The 13,084-nt window shown below is 43.0% G+C and overlaps 1 protein-coding gene across 1 annotated transcript in view; it reads left to right on the plus strand.

Moving 5' to 3' along the window:
• The window catches only part of LOC112109813 (ubiquitin carboxyl-terminal hydrolase 33), a 96,317-nt gene extending 83,800 nt beyond the window's left edge, over window positions 1-12,517 (plus strand). The window contains exons 16-19 of the mRNA XM_029912386.1: window positions 511-619; window positions 7,512-7,614; window positions 8,226-8,294; window positions 11,290-12,517. Of these exons, the coding sequence (XP_029768246.1) occupies window positions 511-619; window positions 7,512-7,614; window positions 8,226-8,294; window positions 11,290-11,447 (439 nt within the window). The 3' untranslated portion in view covers window positions 11,448-12,517. The remainder of the gene's footprint in view (window positions 1-510; window positions 620-7,511; window positions 7,615-8,225; window positions 8,295-11,289) is intronic.
• The last annotated feature ends 567 nt before the right edge of the window (window positions 12,518-13,084 follow it).

Genomic DNA, 13,084 nt, shown 5'->3' on the forward strand with positions numbered 1-13,084 from the left:
AGTGGATAGTTTCAGAGCAATAAAGATTATTTTTATCTTTAAATATACTTTTTTTTTTTAAACTTGGTGCAGTTCATTGAAGGAACTTGTGGCCAACTCTCTTTTTATTAGGAGAAGATTTCAATAATAAACTATTCAAACTGGGTCTAGCGAGGCAGAATCTGAAAGATATTTGTTTCCAAAGTTCAAATGCCAGTATCCCCAGTTATGGTAAATATTACTGTAGTGTAGAGAATAAATGGTAGCCTACATGTGTCATAGTGACCAGAACCTGAGAGTATCATAGACAACTTTTAACAGCTCGTATTAGTATGTGCAGCTGTGCTTTGCCCCAATTTACAGATGAATTATCCAAGGTAAAAGTATTAAAAATAAGAAATTCAGCCTATACTTCTGAGTGTGTTTGCCACATGTCATTAAAGCAAACAGAATCTGGTGCTGACATTCTCGTGGAGGAGAAATATGAAATATTTGTCATGAAATTAATAATGAAATTTACTATGATTATAGGTTTGGGGGAGGACCGGCTGTTAACCACCTGTATGTTTGTCATACCTGCCAAATAGAGGCTGAGAAAACTGAAAAAAGAAGGAAGACTGAATTGGAAATGTTTATTCGGGTAAAAATTAGTAATCAATATTCTCTGATACTTTCCAGTCTTTTTTGTCCTTATCTTGTAGATTCTTCAGAAGCAATATTTTGACCAGGATTCTCAAATTCTTTCATAGTGTGATTCATATTTCAATAGAGCAGGTTTTTTACATGAACCACCTACTCTCATTTGCAATAATATAATATCCCTGTGGTATGTATGGCAATTGCATATGTGGGACCTGTAACAATAGGGAAACATTGAATGTGTTTTTAGCTGATTTTTTTTTTTAGTGCTACTTAGGTGGAAACAAGGAATAGAGCCAGCACCATATGAACAATCAGTTCTTCTTTGAGTAGTGTCCCTATGGGTGCTCCACTATAGGTGTGTGTGTGCGCCCCCGCACTGCCAATTGGAGAATTTCAATAGCAGTCCGTCCAACAAGCATCTCTCCACTTGTCATGAGGCTAGCCAGCATGCACAGGCATTTCCTTCTCAGTTCTTTCTCAACCGCCTCTAACTAGAGAGGGAGCTAAGAGCTGTCCATTAGTGGATCATTAATTCCCTATAGTTTTGCAAATTTTAGCTTTCCTTGAAGCCTTTTTCTTTTAATACCTGATTTGTTTTGAGTTGGCCATGGCAAAAAAAAAAAAAAGAAGAAAGAAGGGTTGGTGGGAGGGGTGCAGACCACCCCTGGACAAGGGTATGCCTGGCTCTCCAGGCTTCAAAAAGTGACTTAGCAGCAAAGAATTCATCCTAATGACAGATGGACATTTGCAGTGCATTCACTTCCTGGGGGAAAAGCAAAATTCACAAAAGTGTGGTTGGTGCCAGCAGTTAAAACCTAGGTCCAGGAAGGACAAAGAGTTAAGGCTTCAACCCCAGGATTCCCAGCAAGAGCTATCAGTGCAGCCTTCTCTGTTGAAGGCAGGTGATCCCAAGGAGACGAGCCACTCACTCAAGACCACTAAGAAAAGGTCTGTGAGTCCACATAGCAAGCCCCGATTGAGCCGGAAATGATCGGTACTGACGGTGCCAAAGCCATCTAGAGCATGTGCAGTACCAAGCCAACAGAGCAAGTCGATCTGCCCAAAAACCCTATGGGCACGGGCAAAGAAGTACCGGTACTTGATGTGGGGGCATGAAAAGCATGGAAGATCTACACTGGTGAAGGCTACATCTTCACGGTAATCGGCACTGACCCCAGTGCGCGTGGCACTGACGGACTATATGACTAGGTCTGCATCTCCAACTTTGTTGGTACAAGCCATTCGGCATGGACAACCACTAGCACCACCGTCGTCTGCACCAACTGATTTCCAGTGCGCAACAGATCTCTCTGTGTCGGATGCACCAGACTCACCCCTACTCAGTATTGGGGCTCTGATGCCGAGTTTTCCAAGAGCATTGGACTCAATCACATCTCCAGGCTGCGCAGCACCTTTCTCCTCATCAGAGTCAGATAGTGAGCAAGAGGACTTGGGTTCCCACCATCATCCTACCCACCATACTAGTCCCAATTTCATCATGGACACCAGGCGTATCGCCCATCCAACCCTCAACCTCTATGGTTTGGGCAGCCATAGTACCAGCCGCAAGCTCCCTACCCTCAATGGAGCTATTGGGACCCCTGGCAGGCCCAGAGGCAACAAGCGTCCCAGGCCCCTAGTGTGGCATACCAACCGGCAAGGAGGCACCCCCCTTCTGCTGCGGTGTCAAAGGGTTCAGAACCTCCTGAGCAACTCGGGGAGGAAGTTGAAGGTGAGACAGAAAGAGAATACACCCCTCAAGCTTGTCTCTCATTGTCCTCACCTGATGAAACAGACATGCCCCCTCCGCCATCCATGACAGATGATTTTAAATCACTTAGCTCCGAGGGTGGCAAAAGCCCTGCAAATACCAGCTGCACAAAGTGACTTGAGCCTCACCACAAACTGGTGAACAATCTACACTCTTCCACCTCTAGCAGAGTGGCCCTCGCAGTTAATGAGGCACTCCTGGATCCTGTCAGTTATTTGGCAGACCCCTGCGTTTGGCCTGTCGACATGTAAGTGGACGGACAATAAGTATTATGTGTCGGCAAAGGGCACCGAATTTTTATTTTCCCACCTGCCTCCAGTTCTATCATTGTGGATGTGGTTAAGTCTAGAGGCCTCCAATACCAGTTTAAATCCACCAAGATGGGAAACACTTGGAACTGTTTTGCAGAAAAGTGTATTCATCAGCCACTCTTCAGTTCCAGGTGGCTAATTACCGGGCCATGTTGGCCAAATATGACTACCAGAACTATGTGAATTTCTTTATACCAGACCTCCCACAAAGACTAATTCATGGTGATAATTAATGAGGGCCAGCTGATGGTGAAAACATCTCTACAGTCCACATTAGATGTGGCAGACACAGCAGCTTGTTCAGTTTCCACGGCTGTGGTTATGAGAAGGGCTTCGTGGCTGCAGTTGTCTGGCTTCCTGAAAGAGGTCCAAACCACTGTGGAAGATCTTCCCTTTGAGGAAACGAAGCTGTTCGCCGAAAAGACATATGTGTCCCTTCACACATTGAAGGATTCTTGGGCAACCCTTCATTCCCTGGGGATATACATGCCGGCCTACTAAAGAAAATACAGCCATTAGCCACTGTGTAAGTCCCTGTCATTGCAGTACACACCTCAATATTTGTCAGAGATCTTACAAACAACAGAGAAAGAAATCAAGATTCCCCAAGGGAAAGCAATCGGGACCACAGTTGACTCAGCCCTCAATCTTGAAGCGGCAGTTTTGGTTCAGTTTGGTTTACAGGCCAAACAGAGACAACATAGGCAAGCTTATATCGATGCCCACCAGGGTCAAGCAATCCTTAGACTGGTGGAAGAACCCAGTAAACGTCTGTATGGGACCCTGTTTGCTCAGTCTTCCCCATACCTTTTCCTGACCCCCCTGACATATCCCTTATAGGTTGGGGAGCGCATCTCAATGGCCATACAACATATGACAGATGGTCTCCGGCAGATATGTCTCTCCACATCAACCTGCTTGAGCTCAGAGTGGTCAGAAATGCATGCGCTCACTTCCTCCCACTGGTCAAGGACATGCATACAAAGGTCATGATGGACAACGTGACCTGCATGTACTACATAAACCAACAGGGAGGCGCCAGGTCTCATTTCCTGTCCGTAGAAGCACTGAAGCTATGGAACTGGTGCATCTCCCACAACATCTTAATCTCAGAGGCTTATCTACCAGGAATACACAACATGATAGTCGACAGTCTCAGCCGCAAATTCCCACATGACCATGAATGGGAAATAGAGTTGATTCTACACAACATATTCTGACAATGGGGTATGCCGGTAATAGATTTGTTTGCTACTCACCAAAAAAATAAATGTGTCCACAGTACTGTTCCAGGGCGGGGATTGGTTGACACTCCATGGGAGACGCTCTCCTCCTTCCTTGGGACAAGGGCTTTCTTTATGCCTTTCCCCCATTCCTTCTATTGCTGAAAGTTCTCTTGAAGATAAAAAGGGAAAAAGCAAACATCATTCTGATCGCCCCCACCTGGCCCAGACAGATGTTGCAGCTGGCATTACGTCCACCAATGACTACCGATCACTCCTTACCTCCTGTCACAGAACGAGGGTCACACCCTCCACCCCAATCTGCAGGTCCTGCGACTCAAAGCGTGGCTCCTTCATGGTTCCAGCACATAGAAACATCTTGCTCTGAGGAGGTACAGGAGGTGCTATTACACAGTAGAAAGGGCACTACGCGTCATACCTAACTTCAGAAATGGAAGAGGTTCCAGATCTGGTGCCAACCCAAGGCTGTCACCCCTAATTCAGCCACCCCAACGGTGGTCCTAGACTACGTGTTGACCTTAAAGAAATCAGGTCTCTCTATTAGCTCGCTGAAGGTTAATTTAGCAGTGATCCTAACCTTCCACCAGCAGGTAGAAGGCTACTCAATCTTCTCCCACCCAACTACAAAGAGGTTTCTTAAAGGCATAGCAAACCTCTTCTCACAACCCAGGCATCCACCCCCACCCCAATGGGACCTCAGTCTAGTGTTAAAAGGACTGACTAGTCTGCCATTTGAACCCATGACTTTCCATGAAGATGATGGTCCTGCTTTGAGCAGGGGCTTGGACTAGATGACCTCCTGAGGTCCCTTCCAACCCTGATATTCTATGATTCTATGATCACCATCACTTCTGCCAGAAAGATAGGGGAGATAGCATCTTAACCAGAAAGAGTTTACCTGCTGAGTGGAAAAAATCTTTTTTTATGATGTAGAAAGAAGAGTTGAAAGGTTGTTTTTAAAAAATGTATTCTACTTCTCTGTCCTGTTTTCCTCAGAGTCTTCTTGGAAGACCCAGAAATAAGAACTTTCCGAGTTCTTGAAGGGCCTGAGCTGGAGAATCTTTAACAAACTGATTTTTTCCCCTCCAGTTGTTAGTTGTTTTAGTTAAATAGGTGTAAACAAACACAATCCTGAAATAAGAATTTTAAACAATCTAAATATTAACTTCATTAATGCGTGCTGCACAGTTGCCAGAGATATTTCCCTTAGTGGTATCTGTTCAGCTGGCTGTAGCACCCCCTCAAGCCTTGAGCTCATGCGCTGTTATAAAGGGTGTCGCCAGACCTGTGACCTCACAGTTCCTTCTTACCACCTGTGATGGTTGCTGGAACGGTCTCTGGCTCTCACAAGGCTTCTTACCCTAGTGGTTTAGACTTTTCTTGTTGTATATAGTTCCTTCTTCTGTCAGACAGGCCCTGGCCTTCTACATCGACAGAACAAAACCCTTCCGCAAGTCAGCACAGCTCTTTATAGAGGTGGCGGACAGGATGAAAGGTCTGCTGGTATCGTCCCAGAGGATCTCATTTTGGATAACCTCCTGCATCAAATTTTATTATGAACAGGCGAGCGTGTCACCCCTGGTTGTCATGACTGCCCATTCCAGGAGGGCACAAGCATCGTCAGTAGCGTTCCTCGTGCAGGTACCAATCTGCAGAGCTGCTACCTGGTCTTCGGTCTATACCAGGGGTCTCAAACATGCAGCCTGCGGAGCTCTTCCCTGCGGCCCGCCAAGCTCCCCGCGCCACCTCCCCCCCCCCCCCGCTACTTCCCGTCGCCGCCAAACTCCCCCCCCCCGGGGGCAGCGAGGGGTGTATGTCAGTGATGCGGCCCTCGGGCCAATGCTCTAGTCCTCATGTGGCCCTCATGGTCATTTGAGTTTGAGACCCCTGGTCTATTCTTTTGTCTCCCACTACGCCATCATCCAGCAGGCCGGGACAGTGCCAGTTTTGGAAGAGCAGAGTTGCAAGCAGCATGTCCGTGAACTCTGAGCCCACCACCAGGGATACTGCTTGGGAGTCAACTAGCATGGAATCGACATGAGCAGGCACTCAAAGAAAAAAAAAAAACAGTTACTAACCTTCTGTAACGGTTGTTCTTTGAGATGTGTTGGTCATGTTCATTCCATGACCCGCCTTCCTACCCCTCTTTCGGAATTGATGGCAAGAAGGAACTGAGAGAGCGCAGGGCCAGTGGCGCTCCTTATATGGGCGCATGAGCATGGGGCTCCATGAGCATATCGCCAGCCCTCCGGATACCACAAGAAAAAATCTCTGGCAACTGTGTATGTGGGTGTGCACATACCTAGCATGGAATGGACATGAGCAACACATCTTGAAGAACATAGGTGCCGACTCCGTGGGTGCTCTGGGGCTGGAGCACCCACAGGGAAAAATTGGTGGGTGCTCAGCACCCACCGGCAGCTCCCCGACCCGCCCCCCTGCCCCAGCTCACCTCCACCTCCTCCCCTGAGCGCGCCACCGGGTCCTGCTTCTCCCCCCTCCCTCCCAGCGCTTCCGCTGCGAAACAGCTGATTCACACATCAAACCTGGGAGCGAGGTGAGAGGAGGGGGAACGCGGCGTGCTTGGGGGAGGAGGTGGGGCCGGGGCGGGGATTTGGAGAGGGGACCAATAGGGGCGGGGCTGGGGGCGGGGCCGAGACATGAGCACCCACCGGCGCCAACAAATGCTGGCGCCTGTGTTGAAGAAAAGCAGTTATGGAAAGCTAGTAACCATTTTTTCTAGAGTTAAAAAAATAGGTATAAAAACCTCTTTCATGCTGTCTTTTTACATTATAACAAAGGGCACAAAATCAGTTTTTTCTTTAAGGTCTCATTTGAAGGAAAGTCGGCAAGATCTCAAGTCATTAAGAAAACCAGGTTTAGATATATGAATTGCAAAGCTGTTTATATGGTAAAATAAAATGTAACTCAATTCTTCTTTCACATATCTGAGTCTGGGTTTCCCTGACATTCCCCTGAAATGGTTGGTGGTGGACACTCTTATGCTCAATACAGGAGCATTAGTTTTAGTTGTTAGCAGGGCCGGCTCCAGGGATTTTGCCGTCCCAAGCAGTCCCCCCCCCCCCCAAACAAACAAACAAACAAACAAACAAAGCCACGATCGCGATCTGCGGCACTTCGGCAGGAGGTCCTTCGCTCCGAGCGGGAGTGAGGGACGGGACCCACTGCCGAATTGCCGCCGAAGAGCCGGATGTGCCGCCCCCTCTCTGGTATGGTCACCCCAAGCACCTGCTTGGTAAGCTGGTGCCTAGAGCCGGCCCTGGTTGTTAGTTATGGTACTAGTTTATTCAAAGGAAACCTAAAATTTTTAAACTCTCAAATGAAGTAGGATTTGACTTTCAGATATTTTCTTGAGATTCAAGACTGCCAAGTGTTTACTGCTTTGATACCCTGAGAACGTTTAAATAATTTTGTATCAATCCAAATATTGCTGCTTTACTCATCAGATACTAGATAGAAATCATGGTTTACTGAAAAAAATCATTTTGCATCTAACTACAACAATGCAGGTAATGGGCTTGTCTGTTTTATTGTTTTTTCCAGCTCAACAGAGCATTCCAAGAAGAAGAATCTCCATCCATTTTTTACTGCATCAGTATGCAGTGGTTCAGAGAATGGGAAGGATTTGTGAAGGGGAAAGACAGTGGTAAGTAGCTATTTGGGGCTGTAAAACTCTGTTCAGTAAGTAGGTAATCTGTGCTTTTTCATTATGTTCTCTGCCTTATCAAATAGTAGTAACAGTAAAGTAAATTATGTCTGAATGTTGTCAGAAGGATAGAACAAAGAATATCATGAGCACAATAGTAAAGAAAATATTTAATGCATACTTTGATAGTTCCAAATATTATGCAGGAAGTCAATTTCATAGCATACTAGTGTCGTTAATAGAGCTGTCTTCAGGTGCAAATATCTTTTGTAAAGCTACAATTTAAATATTCAATAATACCTATTTTGAGGATTGGGCAAGGATAGCAATTGTGGCTAACTTGCTTTTGAAACTGCTTGAAGATTTTATTCATTATTGCAATGATTACTCTTTGAAAAATGTCCATTTGTGACTTCATATCATAGTACTGTTGCTGAAAGCATCTGTTTCCTTTTCCTCCGTACAAAGTATACAATTCAGCAGTCAGTGAGTAGACCAAATGGGAGGCAACTCAACTGCAATGCTCTTTAAAAAAAATAAAAATAAAAACTACTTTCTTTCCATTTTCAGAGTCCTAATCTTTTATTCATTCTTTTTTTTTTCCACATTAGATCCTCCAGGCCCTATTGATAATACGAAGATTGCAGTCACTAAATGTAGTAATGTTATATTAAAACAAGGTAAGTATCTACTGATATTATAAATTCTTTATGCAGCCTATTCTTTGTTAATGGTTTGGGAAACATGCTGCTATGAAGTTCTATATGCATTTCTGTTATAAACCATAGGTTTTAGTGGTTTTATACTCTTCATGCTAAGTTTCAGATAATATATGCATGCCAATTGGAGGAAAAAAACAGACACGTGACCCCAAGCAGCCAGGGCATCTGACAGTTTACCCAAGAAAATTAATGGACTAGCTTCTGTTGCAGATAAATCCAGCTACAGACATGAGTATAGAAAATAGTGTAGAGAACTAATTTTCTATTGCAGGGGAAAGTATTTTCTCTCTGTCGTCTTTCATTAGCTGTGTACCACTCAATTTGCTTTGAGCTTGGAGTCTTTTCCCTCTAGGTTGGAGATGTTAGCTTTGAAGCTACTGGATGTAAGGTACATCCATTTAAACAATCTATCCTGATTTGGATCATCAGTTTGAATCAAGAATTACGTCAAACTAAAAGAATGTAGCCACAATATCTATGTACTCAGCACTGTACAAGACAAAAATATCAAAGTCTGTGCCCAAGAAAAATGCAGAAAATGGAAAAATGGAAAAGTATAGAAAAAATGCACTGGGAGACCTGGAGGAAAAAGATCATATTAAATTTTAAAAATAATTGTAATAATTTTTGTGAGCCTGATAGAAATCAGTATTCTAAAGGGGATTTGAATGAGAGAGCTGGGATCCTTTAGGAGACTGTTGTTGGTAGGTTATTACATACAGAGGGAGTCATCTGCATTCATAGCATATAGTACTAATGGGGGAATTCTGTGCCAAAAAATTAAAAATTCTGCACAAATATTTTAAAATCTGCTTATTTTATTTGTCAAAATAACACAATATAATCATGCCAGTTTCAATTAATTTGGTAATTTATTTCAAAATACCTGTCAGCAAGTATGTCTGTAACAATACAGACAACAAAAAAAGGTTCAGGAAATGTTTTTTGACAAATAGATTCTTACTAGGCATATTAATACAGAACTCTGAGGAGTAATTCATTTAAAGTACAGTACAGAACCATATTTCCCGCACCCCTCAGAAGCAGTGCAAAGGCTTGGGGGAGTCGGGGGTAATGGAGGAGCTGAGGGAGAGGGAAGTAGTTGCTGGGAAGGAGCCTGAGTATGAACTTGAAGGGTTGTTGGGTATGGGTGGGAGAAGTATGGAACGGTTTTTTGGGGCGGCGGGGAGGGATTGTTAGGGAACATCCCCCATGCTGACCCCTAGCCTCTCCCATTCAGTCAGGCACATCTGCCCCTGTCAACATGTGCCCTTCCACCCCCACTCAGCCACCCACTCGCCATCCCTGTATGATCCTACACCCCGTCCCCTGTCCCCATGTGTCATTGCACTCCTCAGCCAGCCTCCTCCCCTTATTTCCATGTGTCCCTACAATCCCTGTCCCAGTGTGTCTTTGTGCCCCCACTCAGCCATCCCCCTTCCCTTCTGTAGCTCTGCATGTCTGCCCATGTTGCCCTGCACCTCCCTCCCCCTGTGGTCTTGCACCTCCACTTGAATTCAGTCCTCTGCCCTAGTCTGTCCTCCTCCACTAGCCTTTATGAGCCCACGTCTGACCCCCAGCAGCCTACGCTGTCTGTCTCCCCCCATCTCCTGACCTGGTCCAATAGGCGCTCTGAAGAAGGCAGGCTCTTTCTCTTCTCTATCGAGTTGGGGTTGACCAGGAGCTGCTGCTCTGTTCTAGCACCACAGCAGCCTCTGGTGGTAAAAAGGCAGAACGGCAGCAACTTTTCAACAGAAGCTATTTTCTGCAACAACAACAAAAATTAAAAATATGCACAGCACATGAAATATGCATGCATGGAGTGGCACAGAATTCCCCCAGGAGTAATATAGTAACTGTACTCTTTCAAAATTGATCTTAATACATTTCATAATATTATCCTCTAAGATGTGGTTTTAAAGTTTACAGGCAATGTGCCTAAATATTTACATTAACCTGTTACTTGGTTTCTATGAGACTTAGACCCAGGGCATATTAGAGGTTTAATTATTTAAACTCTATATACACAGTGGCACAGTGTTCATAATCTTAAGCCTCTGACTAGAACATACAACAACAAGGAAACTGTGTTAAATCACTTACTGCTGGTAGATTGGTCACCAAGCTCTCACTCTAGCTTAAGCTGTCCTAAGCCATAATAGAACTTGATAGGAATTGGAAAAGTATTTCTACCAAACTCACTTGCCTTGCATTGACTCGGAGTTGAAAGAGAGAGAGGTGACAGGAACTCTGGTAAATACTGTACAGCACCACATAATTGCTGATCCAACACCTGTTAAAGTCAATGTGATTCTGTTGTTGTCATCTGTAATGTCCTATCGGTGTATTCTTCCTTGGGTTCTGAGAATTTTTTTGTGTTCCCTGCTTTATATTCCGGACGTTTAGTGCTTTGTCTCAGCCACTGTGAGCAGACTGGACTCTGTGGAGTCCCTTAACTCCATGCCTTAGTTAGCTGGAGTTGGATGTGAAATCCTTTATTGATTGCCAGGACCTGAACACAAGTTTGTCTGCAATCAGCCTGGTGGACAAATATATCAAATAAGATGATTCATTATAGAAACTTCACATTTTATAACCTATTTTGGGTTTTGATATGCTAGTTGTACATTTGAGATAAATTAAGTGCCACATTCTCTGGTGACCAGTTGGTTTTGGTATCAATTAGTATTAAATGTAAGAAACAGTTTGTTCTCCGTTATATTCTTGGCAGTTCACTTACAAAATACTGTCATCAGGTTGGATAGTATGCACAGTGTTACTGCAGAAATTCAAAGGGATGATATTAAATTTGAGTGTTTAGTATTTAGGGCAAGACGTTTTCTGCCACTCTTAAATATTTTTTTTTTTAAAGCCACTCAAGAGTTTTACTCTAACTCATAATCTAAACTTTTTAAGATACGCTTTTGAAAAAGATTAAATATATTGTTTTCAGGAGCAGATTCTGGACAGATTTCTGAAGAAACTTGGAATTTTCTCCAGTCAATCTATGGGGGCGGGCCAGAGATCATGCTCCGACCACCTGTTGCTCCAGTAGAACTTGATGTGCTTCAAACAGAGGAGAAGATTGAATTAGAAACTCGTAGTCTGTAGCCATCAGCACAAAGATGAATTTGTAAGAAATCCTTTCCACTTGCCTAAAACACATTCCTGAAAGATGTTTAGTTTTTATTATATTTTTGCCTAGAAAGGGGCAGCTCATTGGGCATTATGTTAGTAACGGAAGAATTAGTTGAAACTTATAGATTGTTAAAAAATTTACTTTGAAACCTTTCAGACAGACTATTCCCTTCATGTTTTGGAAGGTATGTGACTTACATATTTTGGAACATTTGGTTAATTGAAAAAAGTCACAATTTTTGCTACATGTTAAACCTATGCTATCCTTTGTAGAATTATAAAATTGAGATGAAGGATTTTAAAAATGCTTTTAAATATTGCTATGAATTGCTGATCAGTCTTCTGAAATTTACAAAATGCAGTATGTCTTTAATTGTACAGTTTTGACAAGACTAGATATAAAAAGAGCATATTTTAAATGGATCATGGGGAAGTAGTAAACACTCAGGAAAAGTTAAGTTTCACTTTGTTTTGTTTGCACTGCAATGTATAAAATAATGAACAGCATAAAACTTTCAAATGCTTTTCTTATTTGAATGTATCAAATATATAATTAGTCTGGATGGAATATTGTTTTGGTCAGCATATGTCAGTAACTTATTGCCTACTAAAGTTTAAATCATATAATAAGCTTCTGTATATAAACCTACCTAATATCTTCAACAGTATCAGTGATGGAAAAAAATCTTAGTCTTCTTTAGGATATTTGTTTGAGAGCATGAAGCGTGGAATGTAAATGATTGTGGACATGAGACTGATGCGCACTTGAGAAATTAAATTGTCTAGTCTTTTTTTAATTAAATGCATAAACAGTTCCTTCTGAAAAAATTTATTGTATAGTTACAAAACACTTTTTGGCATGATTTGTGATGTCAGAAGCTGGATAAAATATGTTGCAAGATTACAAAATCTTGCTGGATAATTTATACTGGAATGTGAATGGCATTCAGTCTTTTCTTTTTTTTTCTGCCTGATATAGCTACCAGCTAATCAACATTATTCAAGGCTGGTTCAAATAAAAATGACCTTTTAAAAACTGGAAATATTTATTCAAATGTGTTCGAATTCTTTTAAGTGAAATACGAATAATTATAAAGTAAGTTGATTGCAATAGAGATTTCACGTATTTAAGAGGTGTTTCTTAAAGTTTTCCCCATTTAGGTATTAGGAGATGGTGTTTAGAGACATGAGGTAATATCTTTTATTGGACCACCTTGGGGGTTGTTTGAAGGCCAGAAGAGGGGTTCAGGAAAGATTTCTTTCAGGATGGGGTCCCCATCAAGTTTGGGTTGTAGTTTAATGATATCCCTATGGGTTCCAGTGTGGAGTGGCAAGTGACAACTACAAGTGTGCAGTCGGGGGTGGGGGACATCCTGTATTGAAGCAGGTTCTCTTAGGATATAAAATAAAATAATAATAATACTCCCTCTGAACACTGGATTTATGGTTTATTACAACAAACTGAGGGGATGGTACGATGAGACTTCCTACAAGGCATGTATCCGATCTGCGACTTCTAGCAGCAAATGTCTCCAGTGGCTGATGGGGAGGGCTCTGAGTTACTACAGAGCATTCTTTCCCAGGTGTCTGGCTGGTGGGTCTTACCCATG

Source organism: Terrapene carolina, unplaced genomic scaffold, assembly GCF_002925995.2.
Source record: "Terrapene carolina triunguis isolate 2854851 unplaced genomic scaffold, T_m_triunguis-2.0 Scaffold211, whole genome shotgun sequence".
Taxonomy (NCBI): domain Eukaryota; kingdom Metazoa; phylum Chordata; order Testudines; family Emydidae; genus Terrapene; species Terrapene triunguis.